At 44.7% G+C, this 27,598-nt stretch overlaps 1 protein-coding gene and 1 long non-coding RNA gene across 3 annotated transcripts in view; one reads left to right on the forward strand and one right to left on the reverse strand.

Moving 5' to 3' along the window:
* LOC117451071 (junction plakoglobin-like) overlaps nucleotides 1-27,598 on the forward strand; it is a 339,882-nt gene that overhangs the window by 284,897 nt on the left and 27,387 nt on the right. For both annotated transcript variants that reach the window (XM_071203922.1, XM_071203921.1), the window contains one exon: nucleotides 23,619-23,771. In XM_071203922.1, the coding sequence (XP_071060023.1) occupies nucleotides 23,619-23,771 (153 nt within the window). The remainder of the gene's footprint in view (nucleotides 1-23,618; nucleotides 23,772-27,598) is intronic.
* On the reverse strand, nucleotides 17,897-20,884 carry LOC117451073 (uncharacterized). Its single transcript, XR_004552622.2, has 4 exons — nucleotides 20,726-20,884; nucleotides 20,283-20,437; nucleotides 18,864-18,976; nucleotides 17,897-18,630 (listed from the first exon to the last, which is right to left on the reverse strand). It is a non-coding gene; the product is annotated as an uncharacterized lncRNA (long non-coding RNA).

Consider the following 27,598-nt stretch of genomic DNA (forward strand, 5'->3'; position numbering starts at 1 on the left):
ACTTAACAATGTGCCCATTGAGTACCCTGACTATTAACATACAGTAATACATACAGTCATAAAGCAATCAGTAAGATTACATTAAATCACTAGGCTACAGGTTGACAAGAGTGGAAGTTTAACAGTTTTTAAAGTCATGTGCTCTGGCTATAGGCTAATGCTATGCTATGCTAGGGCCAGTTAACAGACAGAGCACCAGGCCTGGTTGAAGTCCCAACATATGACCAATACTTTGATTTGAAATACCTGAAAAATAAACAACATTCCATCCACCAACCTTACATGGTGCCACCGTATCCTCTTGAATATATCACAATTATTGAGTTTCATAATAAAAAGGCTCTGTGATTTCCTGAAATGGCTGGTCATTGTACATTTAAGCAACTATTACTTAAACATAAGGATCATCTGGGTGACTTTTTAGTGACAATAATGCATAATTGGAATTGTCACGAAACAATGTGGCTCATTTATGTGTTGTTGTCTTAAATGCATAAAGAGACATGTACACATCATATTGTTCATTTCTATACTATAACAGTTGCCCAGTGGTACATGGTAGGGCTGAACGATTCATCGATTTTAAATCGAAACCGCGATTTGAAATGATGCGATTATGCAATCGCAAAGCCTGCGATTTTCTTGTGTGTCAGTCATCCACACCAATCAGAAGTGCTGTGCTCCACATGTACCAGCCATTGTTAATCAATCAGAAGTGGCCCATGATAGAAGGTGATGGCAGGTGATTGGATCAATCTGTCTAAGTGCTTTTGAAAGTGCCTGCCCTTTCCAAATGGCTTCCAATGGAGCTTTAGATGGTTTGGTGAAACAAAGCATCTGAGTCAGGCTAGTAATGCTCCATCACATGTTTTACATCTATTACAGGGTGAATCTTAAGCTGAAGCTTGACTTTAAAGCAACCCAATGGAAGTTTCATGTAAGTTTAGTTCTATTTTGTCCCTAGTGACCGCCAGAGGCGGTGCTTCTAGCACTGGATATGTCCATCGCACGCATGCGCAGTTCGAGTACCTAATAACAACAAAGTCACCTGTGACCCACGTCACTACGGCTACATAGGCCGGCGTCACTAGTGGATCGGTTCCTTTTCATCTTCTCGCTTCGCGAGAGTACCGCGGCTACATTCTTGTAGCCTACAGCGTTAAGGTTTGAACGTTTGATCTGATGGATTTCTCTGCAAGCAGCTGGCCGCGTGCAGCTTCGCGACTGACAGTCGGAGCTACGGGTTGTTAACGTGTCCTCCAGGAGCTGTGGCCGGCTGTGCAGAGCCTCGACGGACAGGTTTGTGTCAACTTGTTGCTGGTGATGGCTGTGTCCCTGCACCCTCTCCCAGCCAAGTTGTCCTGATTGTTGTCTTATTTATTGTTTGGCTTAGACTTTCTGGTGACGACAGTGTTCCTGCTTCCTCTCCCATAAAGTTGCCCTTATTATGCTCTTTTGAAAGTTCTGCTTGTGGCGTTGTGCCCGAGCTATCATTAGCATTTGAGTCCCAGCTTTAGCTGCGTCCCTCATTTAAGTTAGTATGGAAAGCCCAGTGTGCCATATTTTGCCCATTTTTTGTTTAGATGCAGAGAGTAAGGTAAGTACTGGCGATAGTTACTACTGTAACTACGGTCCTAGGCCATGTAAGCACTGTCCATAGTTACTACTGTAACTACGGTTCTAAGCCGTGTAAGTACTGGCCATAGTTACTACTGTAACTACGGGTCTAAGCCGTGTAAATACTGGCCATAGTTACTACTGTAACTACGGTTTTGATTGTTAGCAACAGCCGCTTGGCTAACATCTTGCATGTTTTATCAAAGCTTCTTTATTTAAACTCAGCTGGTGAAGGCAGTGCTCTCGCTCCCGCTCCCTGTAACGTATTGCTCTGATTGTTAGCAGCGGCCGCTTGGCTAACATCTGGCGTGTTCTGTTGAGCTTCGTTGTTTAACTCACCCAGTGAAGGCAGTATTTTTCGCCCCCGCTCCTGGTAGACGTGCTGCTTGATTCTTAGCAGCAGCCGCCTGGCTAAGCTGCCCTGTTAAGCTTCTTTATTTAATCCAGCTAGGTGAAGGCAGTGCTCTCGCTCCCGCTCCCTCTGCCGGTAACGTGGGTGTAGTTACATCCCTCTCTGTGTTCGGCGAGTAGGAGCATTGCTCTAATCTTTCCGTTCAGCAGGTAGCCGGTGAAGGCTGTGTTCTCGCACCCGCTCCCGGGTACGCTGCACCTGGCATTCGTTATGAACTCAACCAGTGAAGGCAGTGTTCTCGCCCCCGCTCCTGGTAGACGAGTTGCTTGATTCTAGCAGCAGCCGCCCAGCTAAGCTGTCCTGTTAAACGTCTTTATTTAATCCAGCTAGGTGAAGGCAGTGCTCTCGCTCCCGCTCCCTCTGCCGGTAACGTGGGTGTGGTTACATCCCTCTTTGTTTTCGGCGAGTAGGAGCATTGCTCTACTCTTTCCGTTCAGCAGGTAGCTGGAGAAGGCTGTGTTCTCGCGCCCACTCCCGGCTACGCTGCATCTGGCTACCTACAGACTGGCTCATTCATGTAGCGCCTGTATGGCTTCTCTTGAGCCCGAGGACGGCCATGACCGCTGCCCCCCTTTGCCTTGGCCTCGAGCATTTGAGGGAGGGTCTCACGCAAAGCGCCTGCATGAGCTGTAGATTCATGCCTCGGGCGCTCAGAGTGGCTAGAGTCGCAGAGGTGGCACCTCTCCTCGTCACAACTTCCTCCAGCTCAGTCTGACCGTTCCCGGCGACTTGATGGAGGGATGGCTATGGGTTCACCCCCCAGGTAGAGGGCTAGCTGCCGTCATGGAGCAGACTAAGTCGCTCCTGTTGGCCCTTCAGCCAGGGGCCGGTGCGGGGGCTACTAGCTTGCCGCCTGGCCCTCCTTCGGTTGCCACACCTCTACTTGAGGATGCCATGTCGCTAGCGGCACAGGACAAACCTCTTCTATGAAGGGGGGGGCGGGGCCCCGCTCACCCCCGAGGAGGCTTCTCACTCCTCTGCACAGAGATTTCTGCAGGGCACGGAGGACGCCTTCATGGCGGCCATTATTTGTGCGGCCCTGGTACGCTTGCAGCTTCAGGTTCCGCTTGGCCGACTCGGCTCAGGCTAGCGCCTTTTTCAGGCATAACCCTGCCCTTTTTCACTCCCACTGTTCCTCCTTCAGAGGAGTACCTGAGGGAGCTCCATGCAGGCTGGAGAGACACCAGGGCCCTCTCCCACTCTGCTGCCAGGCAGGATCCGGCGAGGGTGGGGCTGGGTCGCTTGCCATCCATTGAGCCTGCCATCGCCTCCCCGATTCGGGCTCCTGATGCCAGGTGCCCTCGGCCTCAGTGCAGGGTCACAAACGAGCTGCTCTGCAGGGCCTACGACACAGCGGCACGGGAACTCCCTCTCCCATCTGATACTGGCTTTCTCTACCTCTCTGCACCAGGCTCCGGCTGAGCCTTCTTTGCTGGGCCTCAGTGATGCATCACTGTAAGCCTTTGCCCTAATGTCTAGGGAATGGGGATGAGTTATGTCCTTATTGGTGCAGACTCGTCGCCAGGTTTGGCCTACTCAGTCACCACTGTCTGAGACATGTCCTCCGTAGTGAGCCAGTCGAGCCAGGGGAGCTGTTTGGGGCAGCTGCCCTGTAGGCACTGGAGCGTGCTGCCTAATCTAGGCAGACCAGGCAGCAGCTCTCGGGTCTTTATAGGCCTGTGCCCGCTCCCAGCAGGCCCAGGGGCCCCTCTAGCAGCCGCTCTCAGCCACCAGCTTACAGTGGTGGTCTGCGCAGGTCCCAGCGCCCCACTCATCCACCTCCCAGGGGCTTTCGTGCTGCCGGCCTTCTAGGCGGCCTCATGCCTCAGAGCCTTAACGGCGCCCCCCAGGGGACTCCGGAGGCTAGGGGGTTAGGCCCTGAGACTCTCGAGGACGGTCGTCGGCTGCTTTCCCAGCAGCAGCTCAGTTACTGGGCAGTCTGTACTTCTGACCCTTGGGTGGTTTCCACCTTAACCCAGGGATACGAAACGCAGTTCCGGCCCCTAGCCTTCGGCCGGGCCAAAATGACAGTCGTCAGCGATCCGGCAGAGGCCCTATCCGGATTTCGCCTGATCTTGGACCTCAGAGGAATCAACAGATTCCTGAAGGTGCTGCCACTCTATATGCTGACCACAGCACATGCACAGCCGTGGACTTGAGGGATGCCTACTTCCACGTGGGCCGGGCCACATGGTGCCTTATATTGAGTTCCTTCGGCCCTTGGGCAGGCTGCCTCGGCCTTTGGGCCCGCTGGCATTGCGCCCCATGCAGATGTGGCTGAACAGCCTTCACTTGGATGCCAAGTGGCACAGGCGCAGGGAAGTCAGGCGCAGCGTTGCCTCCACTCTCGGTCACACTGGAGGGGCAGGCCCTATCTCCTGATGGGCGTGCCCATGGGCGCCATCCCATCCCGCCAGGAGACCGTCACCATAGGTGCAGGTCTCTCAGGGTGGGGTGCAGTACGGCAGGGCAGGACCGTTCAGGGTCAGTGGTCTGCCCAGAAGGGTGCACGCCATGCTAACGTGCTAGAGCTTTGGGCTGTGCAGCTTGCACTCACGCACTTTCTACCCCTACTGGGGGGCAAGAATGTGCGTGTTCCTTGGGGCAGCATGTACGCTGTTGACCAGACAGCAGTCCCTTCTAGACAGTGGCCGTGCTCACTCCACTCTGAATTTATGTGGCTGCTATTTCTGCCCGACATATTCGGGTCGACGGTGCCACGGCGGGGTGCCACAGGTCGGTGTCCCTCTTCCTGAGAGGGGCTTTAGGCAGCATCCCCCTAGCACCCCGAGGGCTACAGCTTGAGACCTGCCCCTGCTGCCGGATGCCCTATCATCTCCTCCCTTCGAGCCCCTGGCCAAGGTGGAGCTTAAGTGGCTGTCCTTAAAGGCAGCATTTCTGCTTTCCATGACCTCAGGGAAACGAGTTGGAGAGCTACATGACTTCTCCGTGAGCGATACATGCCTGAGGTTGAACTCCGATGACTCAGGTGTTGCCCTCTGGCCAAACGTGGCGTTCCTGCCCAAGGTGCTTCCACTAGCCCACTCCAATCGGCCTATCCAGCTGGCGCACTTTAACGTCCCACAGGAGAACGGCACGCCTGAGTTGCTGTGCCCTGTGCGTGCCCTAGAGGCGTATATTGGTGCTACGCCCCATATACGACAGTCAGAGCAGCTCTTCATTTGCCATGGCGGCACAAGAAGGGGCTGTGCTCTCTCCAAGCAGCGGCTGTCTCACTGGGTTGTGGATACAATCTCACATGCCTATGGGACCAGTGGCCGCCCCCCGTCATCAGGGGTGAGATGTCACTCTACAAGGAGCATCTCAACGTCTTGGGCTGCCCTGAGAGGGGTGTCCCTGGAGATCATCTGCGCTACGGCGTCATGGGCATCGTCTGGCACATTCTCCAGGTTCTACCGGGTCAATGTCGCCACTCCCCATCCTTTGGGCGTGATCCTGTTGCCGAGCTCCGCTGCTTCCAGCTAGGTAAGCAAGTGTTCGGATTCTTCATGACATGGTTGGTTTAGTCATCCAGTGCTAAAAGTACCACCTCTGGTGGTCAGTAGGGATGAAATAGAACGATAGTTACGGCTGTAACTACGGTTCTGTGAATCCCGGATGACCGCCAGAGTTTCCGGTCACTCAGAATTCTTGTGTGCTCATCGTTTAGCTATCGTCCCCGTGATTAATCTTCAAGGTCTGGGATTGGATGTTGGAGTGGCAGTGCGCCAAGGTTACGACCGAGCGTCAAACAGCTGTTTGAAATGGAACGAAACCACGCCAGACTATCCGAAACTGGAATCGAACGCCCCCCCAGAACTACACATGCTGGCTATTGTGTTTCGCAAAATGTTCTATGGGACGTCTCTACTGAACGTTTTCGTTTTTCCCACAATTAGAAGTTGCCAGTATTAAACACATTGGTGTTATCAAATGTAAAACATATCATTAATACATGGGTGAAAATCGCTTGTGTCCATAATGCGCAGCATTAATATATACCCACATGACAGCTCATCGTTACTTTGTAATTCTACTCCACGACAATTCAGAGGTTAACCTGGTATTTTGACTCCACTGCATTTATTTGAGTTACTTTGCAGATTCTGATTAATGATGTGAAATATAAACAACCCTTAAATCAGACTTTCCGCACTCTCTCCGCAATGGAGCGAGCTTACGTTTCATTTTCGATTGCATGATATAGCCCAGCGCAACACCTTCATCACACATGTTGCCACTTGTTTGTACCATTTTCCGGCAATTTGTAATCTGTTCTAGAAAAACGATGTGTTTTTTAGGATTTCAAGAAGCATATACAACAAACAATGGATGTATTTTATGAACATTTATCCATGCTGAAAGTAGATTTAGATGTTTTAGGAGTGAGATAGAGATTATTATCTGATATATGCATCCAATGAAGTAGTGTATAAAGTCTGTTGATGATCAGAGGCTGTTGTTGGGGCTGCATAAACGTTTTTTATTTTAGTTTTTTAGGCAGACCATGCAGGCCAGCCCAATGGTCACCAAGGTTCATGTTTTAATAGCATTTTTACAAAAAAAACAGCCCAGACGGGCTTAACATGTGAAAAAATTGCTTAGACCTCAGAGAGTTAAACTTGGGCATGCGACCATAGTTTTACTGTATTTTGTTTTGAAAATCCACAGCGGAGGTTTGTGTCGTACTATGCGGTGTATTTTGCATTTCTCAGTAGCCAACGATCTGTGAGTCTGTTGGCTCAGACATAAACTCCGTAATAAATGTAGTGTACATTTCATAAGAGTGAGCATTTTAAATCGCATTTGAACTAAATGCTTATATAATCTGTATTTGTATTGTTGATTTATTGTGTGAACGAGGCGATACAGAGAAGTTTAAAGAGCCTGTGACAGCCTCCCAACAACTGTTGTGCAATGAAATATTGGGCTACTAGTCATCTCGAATCGTCACCTTAAAAAAGAAGGTGCGATACCGTTCAGATAAATATCAATCATTTCGAACATCGCGGGGAAATCCTTCGACTCATTTTGAAGTTTTGGGGGAAGCCGGAAATGACGTCAATGCAGGAACGCTTCACTGTGCGGCGAGAGAGCCAAACACGGACAAAGTGTGTTGTCATGCGTAGAAATTGTGAATTACTGAGTTTAGGCACGTTAATAACGTTTGAATGAAGTTGACTACAGTATATTCACATTTGTCAGTGATTTCATGTCAATTCGGCGACATAAACATAAATGATCGTGGTGAAGATGATGATTACATTAGGATTAAAATCGGCAGTGAGAGCTGCTGAATTTCCTCCCATCGGATGTGATATAAAAACAAATCGATTATTTTTGTAGTTGTAAACTCAAGTGGATTAAACTACATTTATTAGCGCTTTCATGTCAATTCGGCGAACATATGATACATGAAATGATCGTGAGGATGATGATTAAAAATCGTTTGTTTGAGCCGGTCTGCATTTCCTGATGAGAAAACAAACCGATGCTTTTTGTAGTTGTAGTACACCAACATGGATTAAACGTGTGGTTTTTTTACCACAATGTTGGGGAAATTAATGGTTAAAATGCACGGATTATGATTATTATTATTCCCACTCCGATCGGGACACGAGGTCCACCGTTTCCCCGCAGCGAGGCTCCCCCCGTTGACAGTTTACGTGGGCTGGGCTGGGTGCAGTGGCGGACTGGCCATCGGGACCAATCCCGATGGGCCGGTACCGAAGTGGGCCGGTCGGATAAGTCACTAGCACATCCCCCACTCCCCCCGTTGACAATTTACTAGCGGTACCGAAGTGGGCCGGTCGAGAGTCCCGGGCTGATTTTTAGTCCCAGTCCACCACTGGCTACATGACCGTATGATCGCCCATATTGACGCACCTAATTCCTAAACTTCTAACAGATAAAACATAAACCGATCCTTCAGCCACATATGAGCTCTCAGACACGTTCAAAATTAAACTGTCATCGCTGTCATCGCTTGCTGCTGTGTGCGCCATCGTGCGTTTGCATGCAGATGCTGGTATCCGGAACGGTGCAGCTGGAGCTCTTGGCCCGCAATTACGTCACACATCATTTGGCGGGATTTAAAGAATCCCTAAGAAGATCCAGAATATGGTCAACATTGAAGGGAAGATTAATGGTTATCAAAGTACAAATATCGCAAATCAGTCCAGTAACGGTTTCAAGGGGACAATATTTACTAAAATTGATGGGTTTGGATGATGGGTGAAACCTGTGTCACAGGCTCTTTAAGCTGTCATTATTAGGCTGTTATGTATTGTTGGAGTGGTAAGCAGGCCAATTGTTTTTGAATATTTGTGGAGTTAGGTGGTCCGTGAGTGTTTTTTTATTGGTTAAGTGGTCCTTGGTATGAAAAGGTTTGAGAAACACTGCGCTAATGGATTATCAACGGGGGGAGCCTCGCTGCGGGGAAATTATACAGATGGCAAATCCGCCCCTGAAAAATGTCTATGGACACGTAATTATTAACAATAATTTTTCAAAAGATTGATTACAAAAATTGATAATTTTTTTTAGTTTTTGTTATCATCTCTTGACCCCCACTTTGGGAACTCCTGGTCTATGGCATGGTAAATTAGACAATTCTCCCTCAATAATATAATTACGCTTTACCTGAACCTCATCATGACACAATAGAGGACCACAGGAATGTAATTTCCCGTGTTCAGTGAATGCAACAGAGGCAAGACACCAGACCAACCAGAGAGTTGCATGGACATAAACGTGTGCTTGTGTCATTGAAGCTCGGCTCTGTGTGTGTGCGGTGTGTGTGTGTGTGTGTGTGTGTGTGTGTGTGTGTGTGTGTGGCAATAGCGTATTTAGTGTGAGAGAGAGAGAGACCGAGAGAGACCGAGAGAGAGAGAGAGAGAGAGAGAGAGAGAGAGAGAGAGAGAGAGCGAGAGAGAGAGAGAGAGAGAGAGAGAGAGAGAGAGAGAGAGAGAGAGAGAGAGAGAGAGAGAGAGAGAGAGAGAGAGAGAGAGAGATGCCAGCAGGGACCGTTTGTTCCACAACAAGCTGTAGGAGGGTACTCTCCTCTCAGATTTTCATCAGGAAATGCAGCCCGGCTCAAACAAACGATTTTTAATCATCATCCTCACGATCATTGAATGTATCTTATGTTAGTCGTAGTCAACTACATTAAAACTTTATTAACGTGCCTAAACTCAGTAATTCACTAAAAAAAGGTTTATTTGTAACGGAGTCTCATCATCTCCCCACGGGCAAACAAGAATATGTACAGTGGTAATAGTTTACTGTATTATTACTGTTTAATATTACTGCTATAACAACCACACATTGTTGTTTTTTTAAATAGTCTGAATTAAATGGCACCTCTCAGGTGATCAGCTGATCAGCTGTGTGTGACTCTCTTTGTTTACACACCTAATGGCCCATCAGCCACAGCTCCCCCTGTGATCTCCCACCCCCCTGTGATCTCTCTTCTCCAGCAGTAAAGTTTAACTGTAGTTTCGGGTTTGCATATTTATTCAGTGATCTGTCTCTTCCTCTCTACTGCAGACAGCTGATCGCTGTCAGACCGGACCATGGCTGTAAAGGAAGAGGGGTGAATAGTTCCCCCTCGACACATAGACAGATTTTTTGTCTGATTGACGTAAACCTTTCGCGACTGCAAACATTTTTCAACAAAAAAACATTGACCATACCGTTCACCAGCCCCCACCCCCCTCTAAGTGACAAGCTGAGGTGTCAACACATACTGTGTGAACCAAGACCTAAACAAAGACCAAAGGTTGAGCAGTGATGGATGCTGCCACAATGGAACTCATGAAATAAACAGCTGATTCCTCACACACACAGTAGCCTGTTGTTTCTATGCATAAAATAGTGAGAAACATGTCTCTGATTAATAATTATATAACTTATTTTCTCCATAAAAGCTGGTGGGTTGAAAGCAATACGGGAGGTGAAAATAACTATATTGTAGAATACAGAAGAATTGTGACGCCGTGGCATTATCTGAAAACTGACAGCATAATTACATGTATGGCCCAGGACACACATATGTATTTAGAAATGTTTTAAACAAGTTTAAATAAAAGGCTGGAGTGTTTCTTGCTCTGCCAGGTACAACAAGTGGGATTTATATTTTATTACTATACTGTAGCATATCGTTTTGTATTCCCACTGTCACGGATATAATCATATTCTGCATCGAATAAGGTACATTTAATCATTTAATGATTAAATCATTTCATTAATCAATTCTATTTAATGTGGTTTAATCCATGTGAGTTTACGTGGATTTTTATTTTATTTTATTTAACCTTTATTTAACCAGATAAAAGCATTGAGATAAAATCTCATTGTCAATGCTGACTTGGCCAAGAAGGCAGCAACGTTACACATAACACAAACATATAAAATACAGAGAGAACATAACTAAGAAAACAAAAGATGAAAAAGCAGTCACTACATTGTGCACATTTAGGCTGCAACCACACGAGGACAAAAACGGTCGTTTGCGTTACTGTTTAGTGTCATATAGACCGTTCGGCCACACGAGGACGACCGAATACGGCACTAAACGACTGAGGAAACGATAACGGGTCCCAAGGTGGATAGAACGGCATACGCAACTCTCTGGGGGGTCAAACGGCTCCGTGTGTACGCCCTATCCGAACATTTTCAGATCACTGATAGTGATTGCGCAATAGCCCCGCCTCTCCCCACCTCTTCTGCTCACCTCCGCTTACCCCGCGCCATTGCTGAAGTGTTTCGCCACCAACAACAACAACAACAATGGCGGATCGCAGAGTTGCCATCGTGCTCCGGACGCTATTGACCATGCTACAGTTGTTTGTGCAACATCTACAGCAATAATGATGAGGCAATAGCCCCGCCTCTCCCCACCTCTGCTGCTCACCCCCGCGTCAAAGTAAACTGCACACTGAATTCAGATTATTTATCTTTCTCTCGATATGGACCTAAACGCGAGTGAAGTCTAATCTGACAGGACGGAGACACGCAGCTCTGCTCACCTGCAGCTCCTCCCGCTGCAGCAAAACACACACTTCAAGTCAGATCATCACCCTTAGCTATTTTAATTACCTCTCAAACTCCCTAAACTAGTTATAAATATGTTTATTTTTACTGTCGACCGGGTCACTCGTTACTGGATCAGCTGCTGCATGAGACAGACACTGACGCTGTCCGAAGAGAGGGAGGAAAAAGAGAGGCTCCGTGTATTTTATTATTATATTATATAGAGTCGTTATTCATTTGTTTTAAAGCTCAATAAATAACAAAGAAGACCTTTGACCGGCACTTTTATAATTTTGTCCGGAAGATTTAAACTTTAATACACGTTGACTGGCGAAAAACTCTGCCCGGTTCCCTCGGCCCCCACCGCGGAGAATAAACAGAAGGGCAACCATGACAACCATGCTTCTTCGCTGCTTTTGTGGAGGAAGTTACAGCGCCACGTACAGGCTCGGCATATGTACTGCAGCTTCTCCAGCGGTTGGAGCTAAACGGAGCGGTCTCGTGTGGACAGACACTATCCGGATAACTATTGCGTGTGGACGGAAGCTTGTTTGCGATTGCGTTTGCGTTAATCCTATGCGTTTAGCCGTTTTCGTCCTCGTGTGGCCGCAGCCTTAGACAGTAAGAAAGGTGCACTACTTATTTCTGCAAGAGGAGCTGGTGGTAAGGACTTCAGACAACTTCAATTTAAAACAGGCTATTGAGACAAATGCCCTCAGTTTTAGGCTTGATTGAAGGTCATTCCAAGACCAAGGACCATAATAAAAAGACTCCTTTTCCCAGCCTGGAACAGTATCCAGGCACTGGATCTGAGGTTGTAAGAGTCACAAACTGGGGCAAATCTGGCACAGATGTAGAGTGGAAGCTTTCCTAAAATGGCTTTATACATTAATAAAAACCAATGCTTTATCCTACGCATAGTAAGTGAGGACCATCCAGTATACAGTTTGCAATGATGAGTCCTATAGGGTGCATTTGATATATAACGCAGTGCAGCATGGTAGAGTGGGTCAAGTTTGGCCAAAACAGTGGGACAGGCAAATCTATAAATGGTATCACCGTAGTCCAGCTGGGACAGGAATAAGCCAGAGACCAACCTTTTATGGGATAAAATTGAAAAACAACATTTAAGTCTGTAAAGGAAGCCAAGAGTGAATTTCAATTTATTTGTTAGAACTTCGATGTGATGTTTAAAGTTCAGATTACTGTCCAACCAAAAGCCCAGATATTTGTAGGTATCGAAAAACTCAACAGAGACGCCATCAAGGGTGTCAATGGAGAGGCAAGAGGACACTGACTTGGGAGCTAAAAGCATTGCTTTGGTTTTCTTACAGCCCGTCCACACAGCGGCGTTGGAAGCTTCTGCCCATTCAATTTGAATGGGGTGACGTCACTTTTCGCCGAACTGCATTGTGGGAAGCAGAGCGGAGCTTTCCTGGCGTTTCAGGCTGCAAAAGTTGAGCAATGTTCAACTTTTGAAGCTTCTGAAGCTTTCGGTGGAAGCGTCAGCCAATCAAATCATATGCCAGTACAAGCTCTAGCCAATCAAACCGCTGCTTGTGTGTCAGGGGCGGGAGATTCATGTGATTGGTTGTTGGTCGAGCTTCAGACAATTCAATTCAATTCAAAACCTTTATTTATCCAGGTAAAATCCCATTGAGATCAATGATCTCTTTTTCAAGGGAGACCTGCAGATCTCCCTTGACACGCCCGCCGGCAAGCTTTTTCCAAAGCAATTTGGAATCAAGAAGTGCATGCTGCAGCGTGATAAAATCAGATTTTAAATTGGAAATGGCCATATCCAGAGAAGGAGCACATGAGTATACAATAGTGTCATCAGCATACATATGATAGGTAGAAAATTGCTTCTGATTACAAATATTGTTTACATATAATAAAAAGAGCAAGGGCCCCAAAATAGAGCCCTGTGGAACTCCCTTCTCCAAGGTGACAAGGTCAGAGACAGTACTACCCAACCTGACGCATTGCGTACGGTCGGTTAGATAACTCTGAAACCAGCAAATGGCATAATGACCTAAACGAGACACCAACATAACATTAAACAGAATGTGGTGATCTACAGTGGCAAATGCTTTGGCTAGGTCAATAAACAATGCAACACAAAAATGTTTGTTATCCAAAGCAGCCTAATATCGTCTAAGACTTTCAGACTGGCAGTCACAGTACTGTGCTTTGATCTGAATCCAGTTTGCATAGGGTTAAGAATGTTGTGTGAATTTAAAAAAAGTTTTAGCTGAGTAGAACTCTGTGGGATCACCAGCTTTCAAGAGGGGCGATACCAGAGCTTGCTTCCACACAGCTGGCAGTGTGTGAGTGGACAGGGAGAGATTACAAATATCAGTTACTGGTTGTGCTATAATCTGAGCTGCAATTTTTAAAAAGAATGGGTCGAGGCCATCAGGCCCGGCAGACTTTTTAGGATCAATTGAGTGCAAACCCTGTTAGACATCAGAGACCGAGAAATAAGCAAAATCAAAAACAGCGTAGTTCATCTCTTGACTAGGGCTGTGAGTACGACCATTTAGAGCAGTGGTTCTCAAACATTTTCTGTCAGGACCCCCTTTGGAGAAAAAAAAAAGTCGGGCCCCCCCCAACTAGGGTTGCCAACCGTCCCGTATTAGCCGGGACATCCCGTATTTGAGCCAAAAGGGGCGTGTCCTGTACGGGACTTTGTTTGTCCCGGACTCCCGTGTAAAGGGAAAAATAAAAAATATTGTTCTGTTTGCACGCAATGCAGTGTGCCTGGCTGCGTGCCTGTGTGTTTGTGTGCTGTATGACCGCTCAGTTGACAGGGCAGGCACAATGCTCGCACGTGTGTGTGTGTGTGTGAGATTTTCTCAGGTGGGCGCGGCATCATTGTTTGTGTGGCATGTCAGCCTGTTCAGTCGTGTGGGGAAATGAGCACTGCCGGTGGAGGAGGTGATAATGAAAGAGGAGAAGAGAGAGAGGATGTAGTTCTGGGCCCTGGCCCTTCTAAAAAGAAAAGACTTGTGTCTTACAACAAACAGTGGAAGAAATACACAGTAGGGTAAAGCCTGTGAGTGGAGATCTGTCTCGGGTCGTGTGTGTGTGTGTGTGTGTGTGTGTGTGTGTGTGTGTGTGTGTGTGTGTGTGTGTGTGTGTGTGTGTGTGTGTGTCAGTCAGCTGATTGATGGGAAAATGCTGGGGAAATGGTTGGTTGAAGGATAACATTAAGTCTAATAATGATGTACCGTGCATGTTCACATCATGTATACTTTGCATTACTTAATACCATTTTTCAAATATTTATTTTTTAACATTTTGGACAAAATAGCCAATTGTACATCGAGGTGCCCAGGTGTTCCTAGTGCCCACCTATCCGATTTGAACAAGCTGAAGCCTAATGCAGGTGTAAGATCATTGTGTTTGTATTGTGTTATAGGTATGCATAATTTTCTATGCATTTTGAGGGTTTTGGGGGGTTTGACCCCTCGAACCCTAGGGGGCTGGCTCCCCCAAAATAATTGAATAACGTAACCCGAAATAAAGTAACAACAAAAAGTAACTAAATCCGCCAGAAACCCGAAAATCTTCGTGCGCGCGGGGGACACATGTATGTGTCCCGTTTCTCCATTTCTGGAAGTTGGCAACCCTACCCCCAACACAAATAGTCAGGCTCAGTGGCGGCGCCAGGGATTTATTTTGGGGGTGCTGTGGAGTAGCTTGACGTTTCATAGAGGGTGCTCAAACATTTAGGGTTTCCTATTAATGCACCGGGCGCTACAGAGGAATGTTCTACTGCAACACTCCCCACGCAAATACACAGTGTGACTGTTACAATGAAGGCTCGATAATCAGCTCACTGCATATAGGTGTAAGCAGGGGTAAAGTGCTATTTTTACAGGTGGTGTGTGGACCTCACATAGGGGGGTCCGGGGGCATGCTCCCCCGGGAAGACTTTTAAATATTGAAGTTAAAAGCATCAATCTGGTGCACTTTGAGAGCAAAATGAAGAGATCTATGGATACATCTCTCAACACCCAGATGAAACAGACCTGTAAACAGATTGACCTTTTCTTTATGGATATTTTACAAATCACCCTTTTAAACTTTATTCTTGTTTTACTGTCAAAAAGACAGGAAAAAGACTGTTTTTCATGTATTCTCTTATTTTTTTATAACTATAATGATCATATAAATGTGTGCCTCGGAAATAATTGTTTACATTAATGGTGACCAAAACGTTTGAGACCCACTGAGATAACACCGATAACACTCTCCTCCACTTTGTTGTTGAAAAAACTCCTTATATCCGTTAGCGTAGCTCGCTAGCACCAGAAGCTAACAACAACGATCTCCGGTACCGGTGCGCTCTCTCTCTCGTTCGCGCACACAAAATGGCTCGTTCCCCACACACACACACACACACACACACACACACACACACACACACACACACACACACACACACACACACACACACACACACACACACACACACAGTCGAGCTTTAATGAAACACAGATACCCAGACGTAATAGTACTGTACTGCATCATATTATTTTCGAATCAATAATTTGTGAAATTATGATTTTTTTTTTTAATCTATTAAAAAAAATAAAATGTTATAACCATTTTTCCTCCTGGTCTCTCGCGCCCCCCAAGGCATGCCTCTGCGCCCCCCACTTTGAGAACCACTGATTTAGAGAGTCACTCATCAAACATATGACCAGCCTTTTTTGAAGTGAGCATTGAAAGTATTAGACATACCATCTGAGTCTGAAATAAAATAATCACTGACCTTGAGTTTTTGTGGGAAACTAGAAACCTTCTTGTTCTGAAGTGATTTAATTGTTTTCCAGAACTTGGAATGGTCATTGAAACAATCAGTGGTTAAGCTCAGATAGTAATCAGCTTTAGCTTTTTTAATAAGGGCTGAACATTTATTTCTGAGGACACGAAAAAGAAGCCAGTCATCACTAGTGTTAGACTTTCTAGCTAAGGACCATTGCTTATTTCGATCATGAATGAGATCAGATAGTTCTCTAGTAAACCATGGAGTGTTCCTATTCTTAACTCTGAATTTTCTAAGGGGGCATGTCTATTAATAATCGATAAAAAGTGATCAATACAAAATTGGACGGCAACATCGACAGATGGAATTAACGCTATGAAGTGCCATTCAACCTCCGCCAGATCGTGTAGGAAAGCCTGCTCAGAGAAGTGTTTGAAGCAGCACCTGCACTGTCAAAACTGTTGCTTTGGTAAAACTTAAATAATATGTCAAGCGATTCCAAGCAATTTTAAGAGTTTATCAATCAATCAATCAATGTTTATTTATATAGCCCAATATCACAAATGTTACATTTGTCTCAGTGGTCTTCACAGTGTGTACAGAATATCAGTATGACAATACGACACCCTCTGTCCTTAGACCCTCTGTCCTTAGACCCTCTGTCCTCAGACCCTCACATCGTACAAGGAAAAACTTCCGGAGAAAACCCACAGTTTAAAGGGAACATGGGAGAAACCTCAGGGAGAGCAACAGAGGAGGGATCCCTCTCCCAGGACGGACAGACGTGCAATAGATGCCGTGTGTAAATTGAAAAGATAATACATTTGCAACATAAGTAGTCCAGATGTTTGGAAATGCATGTGTGTATAATAGGAAGATGAATCCACGAGGATATCCATCCAGGACCGATGATCCAGGACCACAGCCACGACTCAAGATCCAGGGCTCGCGATCCAGGACACAGGACCATCCATGACTCCGGATCCCGGCGTATATAGACACCAAAAAGAAAGACATTTGGGGAAGCTGGGTTTATCGGAACATGAGAGTACACAGGTACAGACAGAGAGAAGGAAGACGTAAGATGTCCCCCGACAAACTAAGCCTCTATCAGCAAAACTAGGGGCTGAATCTAATCAGCCCTAACTATAAGCTTTATCAAAAAGGAAGGTCTTAAGCGCACTCTTAAAAACGGATAGGGTGTCTGCCGCCCGAACACAAACTGGAAGCTGATTCCACAATGTGGAGCTTGATTTTAGTCAACTTTTGCATTTTTTGAGTTGGTGAGATGTACTTTTTTAGTTTTCCTCTAGTCAATAATGTGTTACTTTGGTAACACTTAAATAATATGTGTCAAGTGGTTCCAAGTAATTATAGGAGTTTGGTAAACTCACTAATGCGATTTTGTCTGCAGGTGAAAAGGTGAGATGAGCCTACAATTAAAAGCCAACATAAACCAATGCAAATAACAATCTGCTAAGAACCACATAAGACAAGAATAAATAAAGTGAATTATAAAACACAATTGAGTTACCATAACTTATATGACAAACTCTTCCTGATTTCAATCCAACCCTTTGAATATTTGATAGCATTGAAACATTGCAGATTAAACAAATATATTTAAAAAAGAGACTGTTATAGAAATGTTAATACATTTTATTAACATAAGCAGCAGAAAGTGATTTCAAACGGTTTTCATAAAACAGTAACATGTTTAAAAGCACAACACATAACATTAACATACATGTAACACTGACACAGGAGAAAGTCTTAACAACTTAAAGTTACTCTTAAGGGAAGTGCTGCTAATGACCTACACAAAGTTAGAACTTATACTTAAACAGTATTTTCTGTTTGTTAAGGCTCCTATAAAAACAGACACAGTTGACAAAATCCTGGCTTTAAGAACAATGTTTGCCATGTCTTAACTAATGTTGGATTTAAAACAGAACAAAGGCATTTGTAATTTTTCTGATTCCTTCAATAAAAACACAACATGACAAAGGTAATCTTAAGAACATTTGTATTTCTATTCACATTTAGGCAAACGTAAGGTGATGGGTAACCTGGGTAAGGTGACTTTATTTTAAAGTACTACTTACAAGTTGTAAAAGTATTATCTGAGCTTTTAAACAGTTTTTCTATTTTTAAAAAGACTCATTAAAAAAAGGACACGATTAATAACATCCTGGTTTAAAAAAAATATATGTGCATGTCTTAGCTGAACTCCTGAAGTCTTTCCTCTCTGGTTGATGTTGGAACATGTAAAAGTGCATACTCTAAAAACTGTTACTTTGATAAAATGTTTGAGTATGCCAAGAATCTGATGTGAGATTGAAGAGAAGTAGGGGTGACTTTCTTAAAGTAACTTTACAGAATGCAGGATCGCTCTTAATCAGTCCATAAAACCACACATACATTTACAAGATTGCACTCACAGCTCAGACACATTGTGAATACAGCGTCGATCACAAAGGACCAACAGCTTAGGCCAGCCATCAGCTGAGCCAACAGCTCTAGGCCACTTTGTTTTTTAGGCTGATGTACCTTGAAGATGGCTTCGGCTGAAGGGTGTCCAGTCCCATGAAGAGTCTCTGAAAGACTTCAAAGGTTTTGGCAAGTTTTGCAGGATATTGCAGATTTAGAGCAGAGGTCAGTCCAAGAAGGAGCCAGCAAGCAACACTGGCATGCCCTCGATGATGATCCCAACGGCGTCTGGCTCGTGGGCAACGTATAGTTTCATGCTGTGCATCACGAGCCTCTGTTGCACTTCAACCTCTGCTTCTCCCTGTATATACAAACGAAACACTACATTGAGGACAAATCAGGAAACACCATGTGTTTTCCTCAACAACAACAAAATCCGTCTTGAAGTTACAACGAGTACAACCAGTTTACATTAGCTGGTAACAGAGGTGCAATTCACGTGCATTACAAGCGGTTTAAGAGATTACAGAAAAGACTGTTTTGCAAGAATGTACCAGTCATGATATTGATATCGTTCATAAAATGTCAAACTACCTATTTTTAACCTCACTTCATGCTCAGATTAGCTCCTCTCCACGTTCTCTCATATATTCAATGAGGCATCTCAAGGTCACCTCTCTCTTTTTACAGACAGTAGCACATGGGTCCTAGAATAAATAAGAACAGACGATTATTTCAACCAATCTTTAACGATTTATTTTCAATTATCTTGTGTTTATGTGACAGCTTAATTCAGATATATGTTAATTAAGAAGATCCCTGATGTTAAGTTGACCAGAATGTTTATTTAATGTGTACAACATGTAAGAAGCAACCCCACAATACATTTGTTATTTGAATCTAATGTTGTTCTTTATTATTTCTAATGTCACACATGTACATGTTATGATATTGTGTTCTTGCTAAGCAGTATTTTATTTGAAAATGCTGTTGTTAGCCTTCGCCATAAGGTTGCGTCAAGAGAGAAGAAGAAGCATAAGAAGAAGAAGCATAAGAAGAAGAATTCTTCTTCTGTGGTTGTAAATAAGTACGGAGTTAGGCTAGTAAGTTACATTAAGTGTACCTGCAGCAGAGCAGTGTAGGCAAGAGAATACGTGTATGTTCAAAGTTTTACTCGTAGAACAAAAAAGTTGTGACGAGGGAAGAAAGACAACTGGTGACCGCCTAATCTGTGGCTGCAACACTTACAAATAACCATCTAATAGAGAAATACAACTGGTGTATTATTTCAATATAATGTATTAATATTATTCTGGTATCCTGTAAGCATGATAGCATGTACATGTTGAATAGAATGGGAGGGATGAAACCCCTCTGTAATGGTCTCTCACACACAGTGACCTTGTGTGCTCTGCTTTTAACCCATCCTAGCACCAGGAGCAGTGGGCAGCTATTGCATAGCGCCCAGGGAGCAATGGGAGTGGGGGGGGTGGCCGGTGCCTTGCTCAAGGGCACCACGGCAGGGGCCAGGAGGGGAACTGGGACCTCTCCAAGTAGCAGTCCACACTCCATTTTTAGGTCTGGTCGGGGACTTGAACCGGCGACCCTACGGCTCACAGTCCAAGCCCCTACTGACTGTAGTTAATCAGAATAAGTGTAAAGTGTGTCGGGGTGCACATCTGAACAACTAATGTTTTGTTATGTGGTTAAAAGCTTTGTAAGAAATGAAATGCTGATTTACATTCAGAAGAGCATTACTCATTTTAATAAAGAAGTTTATCATCAATATATATTCAAAGGAAATTACACCAAATGTGATGAACATTTTAAATGTAGTTGTCAGTTTAGTTTAGTTGTTTAGTGGCTTATTGAGTGCAACCTCAGTTCTGGCTACCAGTGGATCTGACACACTGGTCCTTTTTACAAAAAAATGTATTTTAAAAGATCAACTGATTTCAGGCAAGATGACTGAAGAAGAAACAAAACACTTAGTATGTACCACTGTTAACTCACCTGAAGCAGTGCCTTCAACAATGCTTTAATGCGCTGACCAACTGCTCCTCCCTTTGCATTGACAGCTCCAGAAGCTTTGGCGTGTAGCTGTCCAGCTGGAACATAAATGTTGACTCAAGTGGAACCGCGGTGCATCTTTGGAACTCCTCATTTATCTGCAACACATTTTAAATTGGGAGATTATTAGAGACATAATGAATATGTTATAACATATACAAGCCAGTTTAGTAGAAATGAATGGGGTCAACTTGTCGGTTACAATATGTTGCCAAAATCTAAAAGGTGAACATTAAGGCAAATTAAATGCAAAAAACACTCAAATTTAATCCAAAAAAATTCCTAGGGAGGTAATTGTTTAACAATTGAGGGAAACTTGACAATGTTAACATGATTATCATAATGTGTTGTAACAAATACTGTAAGGACCACTTGTTGAGTCTCACCTGGAAAGGTTGGAAGAGTGCAGGCCATCTTTCTTTGAAGTCTTCCACCTGCGGGGACTTGCCTACCAGTTCCTGTCTCCTCCAGCTGTAGGTTTTGGACATCATATCGTTAATGCTCTTCGCGCTATCTTTTCTCTTGCTTGCTTCAATGAGGGCAAGTCTTGCAGCTTCAAGAGAGTCTTCTGTCTCTCCAACTGGGTGTGGGGGGAGATAATTAGTGTGAATGCTGTTTACAGCAGTCCACTATAGTTCTTCAAATCTTTATTAGTGCGAATGCTGTTTACAGCATTCCACTATAGTTCTTCGATTATTTATTAGTGCGAATGCTGTTTACCCCAAAATATTTTAAACTTGCCATAATTACCAAACCCTACACTCCTCAGACATATTTCTTCATGAAAAACGTAGGAAAACCTCTACTAGGTTGGAAAATAAAAAAAATTAAGAAAATAAATTAAACAAAATGCCTCTTGAGGGCATGAAGAGAGAAAAAGTCCATCTAGCTCCCAATTGATTCCCTTGTTAAATTGTTCCGGATCTTTCTTCAGAGCAGGGAGAAGTACACTTTAGACAAACTGCTCCCATCTCCACATTTTACACACAAAACCCAAAAAAACAACATATATCAGTTCATTGGGGTTCCCTGATGCTCAGGGTCTGGTAATTTTTTTATAAGAGCCATAGTTTTTGAACAGGTGGCAAAATTGTCAGATATAATCCCCAATGCATTCTTATGGGACTCAGTGCTGCAGTTGGTTGTCATGGTGTTGCTGGGCAGATTGGAGCCACACACACGTGAGTGACATCATCAGAGCAGTCACCATGGTAACCTTTGATCTCTGGGTTTACACACACAGGTGTTTGTAAACATTCAATCACTACTACGTACATTTAATATCTGTATTTAACTCCTTCAGCCTAATTTCAGCTGCAGGAACCATTCAAATATCAAACTATTCAGCCTTTTCAGCACATGATGGGAAACTTTCAACTTTTTCAAAATATGTTATACTTTTTAAAATATTCAGCTTTTTTTTTTAAAAAGAAAATTAGGGTAAGTAAATTACATTAAAAAAATGAGTTTTGTTGATTTCACCATCGGAACTGTTTTACAGTGTGAGCACAATAAGGCCCTTGGCTTTGGGCAACGTAGTGCTCCTAACGCAAGCAATAGTGCAATGGTCACTGATATCATTAGGAAAAACACCAACAGACACATACTTATGAGCTGCATTTGTTAGAATGACATCTATAAGGGTATCGTTATTGGACTTGGCAGGGTTTATTCTAGTGGGAATAAGAATAAGAATAAGCTGAGTTAAGTTCAAAGAATCACAAACCTGCTTAAACTGTGAAGATTTATCACTCAACCAGTCCCAACAATAATATGATTTCAGAAGAAAACGTAGACAACAATTCAGTAAGGCTAGTAGTTGCATCCATGATGGCCGATGGAGGCCTAACAGCCATAACAGTGAGAGGAGCATTTGCTATAGTTAGTTGGACTGCTATCAACTCAAATTGCCTTGGAATTGAAATTGAATGAAGAACTGAGCACTGTGGTTTCTCAGCAGTGTATATTGCAACACCACCAGCTCTGCCCTTACGAACCGCTCTGAATGCATTATATCCATCAATGTGAATAACAGTGTCAGTGACAGACGGTTTTAACCAGGTTTGTTTTTGTATCACATCCGACGGGAGGAAATGCAGCACTACCGATTTGTAATCATAATTGAATCATCATCTTAACGATCATTTATGTTTATGTTCGCCGAATTGACATGAAAGCACTGACAAATATGAATATGCTGTAGTCAACTTCATTAACTTGCCTAAACTCAGTAATTCACTAAAAAGAGGTTTATTTTGAATGGAGCCTCGTCATCTCACCACGGGCAAACAAGAATATATACTATAATATTATACTATTGTTAATAGTTTACTGTATAATTAGTATTTAATATAAAGCAAAGCACCGCAGCCTCTTCTCCTCTCCACGGAATGTGACACAACTCTCCCATCCCCCCTCTTCTCCATTGCCGGTATCGATCTTGATAAATGGTATAAAACAATTAAAACATTGCAAGCTGAGGCTGTGAAAATGTTTGCAATATTATTGCCATAACAATCACAAATTGAGTTTATTCACAAATGTTGTGCAATGACAAAATCAGACAGTTATATTTAAAAATGGCCTGGCTTTAATACGAATGAAATACTGTAGGCTCGACACACGCCACAGTCCACTTTGGACGATATGAGATATTTCAGGATTGCACTTTTAACTCACTTGAAATGTTCTCACTTGCTTGGTTTCAAAACATAACAAATGCCATAATCTGTTCATTGGGGACCATCAATGCTATTTCTCATTGCTGTTGCCGGACACTACTGCTCATGTAAACCTACTACTGCTGCGCCCCCTGTAACCTCAGAGGCACCCTGAGTCATGTTGTTCTGGAGCCGGGCCTGCACACGGCCACATACTAAACACACTACAGAGCCCATTCCGTGTCCTGTTAGTGTTTACTTCCTGTCTGCCTTCTTCTGGTGATTTATCTGATGTCCAGCGCTCCGTCTTTTAACCTCTTTTCCTTTCTCTTTCTTGATCCTCCTTAGCAACCTTCATTACAGTCCTTGACAGTGGTCTGTACTGCTGTATTAACAACGTGTCACATGTTAAGAAGTTACAATCAGAATCGAGTATTCAACTCAGCCGTGTAATACAAGTTGTTGGTAGCCTTAAGGGCCTACATAGTTGTTATGCTATACCACATCGCCCTTCACTGGATGTATAATGAGCTGATTGGAAGGCACCACATGTAAAACTGACCCAAATACAGCTAACAGTGTCCTGTTGAGAAAGATTTTGATCTGGTTCTCCCCTCAGGCAACTGTTGGTCTGATCCGAAACCTGGCCCTGTGTCCGGCCAATCAGGCGTCTCTGAGGGAGGCAGGTGCTATTCCACGATTGGTCAACCTGCTGCTGAAGGCTCACCAGGACACACAGAGACACGCCTCCTCCGCCCAGCAGACATACCAGGTACTAATGGGTACACACAGACCCTAAACACATCTTCATGCTGGAATGATTCGTTCTTGTCACTGTCTTAAGTAAAGTTCACATTTCATAAAAGTCACCAAAGGATTTTACACCAAACAAAATGATGTCCGCCATGCTTGTGTTTTTGAGGTGACAGGGGGTCAGGTCACAAACTACAAGATGATTCACCAGAAGGAATCCCCAATGATTATGTCTGCTCTTCAAAGTATTTTTTACTGCATAAACACATGGGAGAAGTGACTCTACCATGGATTTATAAAGAACACTGGATAGTATTACAGCGTTGGAGGCGGAGCTCAGTTCATTCCTATGAGAGTGGCAGAGTGGTGGATGAAGACAAAATGGAGTGACTACAGATTCAAAAAATACCCGGATCATCCAGGGCATTTAGCTTTTTAGAGCTTGGCAGTTGAGTTTTCATCAAGCCCGTGTCCGATCTCCAGCTTTTGGCTCATTCAAATTAATTGACAGAAATAATACATTACATTACATTACATTGCATTTAGCTGACACTTTTATCCAAAGCGACTTACAATAAGTGCGTTCGACCAACAAACTTGAAGAAAACAGAATCATATAAGTACATCAGGTTTCATAGAGCTAAAACATTTCAAGTGCTACTCAACTGGCTTTAGATAAGCCAGTCCTTTATTAGTATATAAGTGCTTTGTTAGTAATTATATCGCTCGAAGTGGAGTCGAAAGAGATGAGTTTTCAGTCTGCGCCGGAAGATGTGTAAGCTTTCTGCTGTCCTGATTTCAATGGGGAGCTCATTCCACCATTTTGGAGCCAGGATAGCAAACCCACGTGTTTTTGCTGATGGGAACTTGGGTCCCCTTCGCAGTGCGGGTGCAGCGAGCTGTTTGGCTGATGCAGAGCGGAGTGCACGTGCTGGGGTGTACAGTTTAACCATTTCCTGGATGTAGGAAGGGCCAGATCCATTCGCAGCATGGTACGCAAGTACCAGTGTCTTGAAGTGGATTCTAGCAGTTACCGGAAGCCAGTGGAGGGAGCGGAGGAGCGGCGTGGTGTGGGAGAATTTAGGAAGGTTGAAGACCAGACGAGCCGCTGCATTCCCGGAAGGAAAAGCAGTTCAGTCGTGTCAAGGTTGAGCTTGAGGTGATGAGTGGACATCCACTGAGAGATGTCAGCTAGACAAGCAGAGATGCGTGCGACGACCTGGGTCTCTGAGCGGGGAAAGGACATGATTAATTGGGTGTCGTCAGCGTAGCAGTGGTATGAAAAACCATGCGGGCTAATGACTGATACGAGCGAGTGTGTGTACAGGGAGAAGAGGAGGGGACCAAGAACAGAGCCCTGAGGGACCCCTGTAGTTAATTGACAAGGGTCGGACTCTGACCCCCTCCAAGTTACCCTGTAGGTACGGTCTTTGAGGTATGAGGTGAGGAGGGAAAGTGCAGAGCCTGAAACTCCAAGTTCTTGGAGAGTGTGAAGGAGGATCTGATGGTTCACCGTGTCGAATGCAGCAGACACGTCCAACAGGATGATGACAGAGGAGAGGGAGGAGTTGTTTAAAGACAGCACGTTCAAGTGTGTGACAGGAACGGGAGGAGAGAGACAGGCCTGTAGTTTATAACATCTGACGGGTTGAGAGTGGGTTTCTTTAGGAGAGGGTTTACTCTTGCCTCCTTGAGACTGTTTGGAAAGTGACCAGAAGTTGGAGAAGTGTTGATGAAATGGGTGAGAAATGGTAGAATATCAGGAGCGATAGTCTGAAGGAGGTTTGAAGGGATAGGGTCCAGAGGACAGGTGGTAGGGCGGGAAGAGGTAATGAGGGTAAGAACCTCACTTGGAGAGAGAGGGGAGAAGGAGGTTAGGGTGCGGGTGAAAGGAGGGTCTGGTGACCCATCGGTGAGTAGAGGTGAGTCAGAAAAAGAAGAGCGAATATCATCAACCTTTTTTTCAAAGTAGTTAACAAAGTCGCTTGACAGAAGGGAGGAGGGGGAAGGGGCTTTGGGAGGGTCCAGGAGGGAGGAGGGGGAAGGGGCTTTGGGAGGGTCCAGGAGGGAGGAGAAGATGGAAAATAGTTGTTTGGGATTGGAATAGGAAGATTGGATCTTATCTTGAAAGAAAGTGCTTTTTGCCTGAGAGATCGAAGCAGAGAAAGAGGAGAGGAGAGCCTGATAGGTTAGGAGGTTGTCATGGTGTTTGGATTTCCACCGTTTCCGCTCTGCTGCCCGAAGGACGGTTCTATTAGCACGCAGTGCGTCATTTAGCCAGGGAGCAGGAGGGGACTGACGAGCCTGCCGAGATGTGAGAGGACAGAGAGAGTCCAGAGAGGATGAGAGAGTAGAGAGGAGAGTTTCCGCAGCAGAGTTTGGAGGCAGGAGTTGGAACGAGTCAGAGGAAGGGAGGGCTGAGAGCACCGATGAGGTAGAGGGGGAGAGGGAACGGAGGTTACGGCGGACAGGTGCAGGATGAGAAGAGATTAGTTCGTTATGTTTGGAAAGGGGTAGAGAGAATGAAATGAAGTAGTGATCGGAGGTGTGGAGCGGGTTTACAGAGCGGTTAGAAGTAGAGCAGTTCCTTGAGAATATGAGATCAAGGACATTGCCAGCTTTATGAGTTGGTGGGGACGGAGACAGTGAGAAAGCAAAGGCGGTTAACAGAGATGTTCGTCTATCTTCCCCGTCTGGAGGATGAAGTCTCCGAGAAGTACAGCGGGAGGGCCAGTTTCAGGGATGTGTGAGAGGAGATGATCTAATTCCTCCAAGAAGTCCCCCAAGGCGCCTGGTGGACAGTAGAGAACAACAATGGTTCATTGTATAGGATGGGTTACTGTGACGGCATGGAATTCAAAGGTGGAAGGAACGGAGTTAGGTAGCTTGAAGAGGGAAAAGCTCCATTTGGGAGAGAGCAGGAGACCAGTGCCACCTCCTCTGCCAGTGGGTCTGGGTGTATGGGAGAAGGAATATGCTGTGGAGAGAGCTGCTGGGGTGGATGTGTTGAATGGAGTAATCCAGGTCTCAGTGAGAGCAAGGAAATCCAGGGACTGCAGGGAGGCGGAGCCAGAGATGAAGTCAGCCTTAGGAACAGCTGACTGGCAGTTCCACAGGCCGCCTGGAACTAGATGTTGGATGTCAGTGGAGCATGTGGGATAGACGAGAGCGGGCCGGTTATATCGATTAGGAGATACACAGGGCCAGTGATAATTGCGAGAAGACACATGAACAGGAATGGAGAAAATACACATGATTATAGCCTGAGGGGCTAGAAAAACAAAAAAAAACAAAATAAAATAAAACACCAGCGATACCTAATTCAATCAAAGTAGGATTTGCCTCCTCTTTGCCTCCCTCGTGACTCCCGCACGACTCCAATGTCTTTGTCAGTCTTTGACTCCCGCAGGACTCCAATGTCTATGTCAGTCTTTGACTCCCGCAGGACTCCAATGTCTTCGTCTGTCTAACGCTGAAGCTGACGCTCGAGGAACGTGCTACCTAAAATGGACACCTGATTGCTGAGTTCTCACAGCTGTGGGGCCACGCCCCTTTAATTAGTTCACTCTCTGCAGCTGGTGGCCCTCAAAAGGAAATCGAGACTGGCTCCCTCCTGAGTTGTTATTGTATCTTTTCATTGGCCCAATGGTTTTACAATGACATTAAACCCTAAGTTATAAAGTTATGAGTTTAACCCTTAATACAGTTACACCTACTCAATAAAGCTCTTAGTATTCTACAAATGTTTAAATCAAAGTTAACCCTAGCAGTCAGTTTGTTCAGTTTTAAGGTTACAGTCAAATTACTTGTCTCAAGTTTCTGCCTGACAGATACTGTAGCGGTTTT

The sequence above is a fragment of the Pseudochaenichthys georgianus genome, chromosome 8 (genome assembly GCF_902827115.2).
Source record: "Pseudochaenichthys georgianus chromosome 8, fPseGeo1.2, whole genome shotgun sequence".
Classification (NCBI taxonomy): domain Eukaryota; kingdom Metazoa; phylum Chordata; class Actinopteri; order Perciformes; family Channichthyidae; genus Pseudochaenichthys; species Pseudochaenichthys georgianus.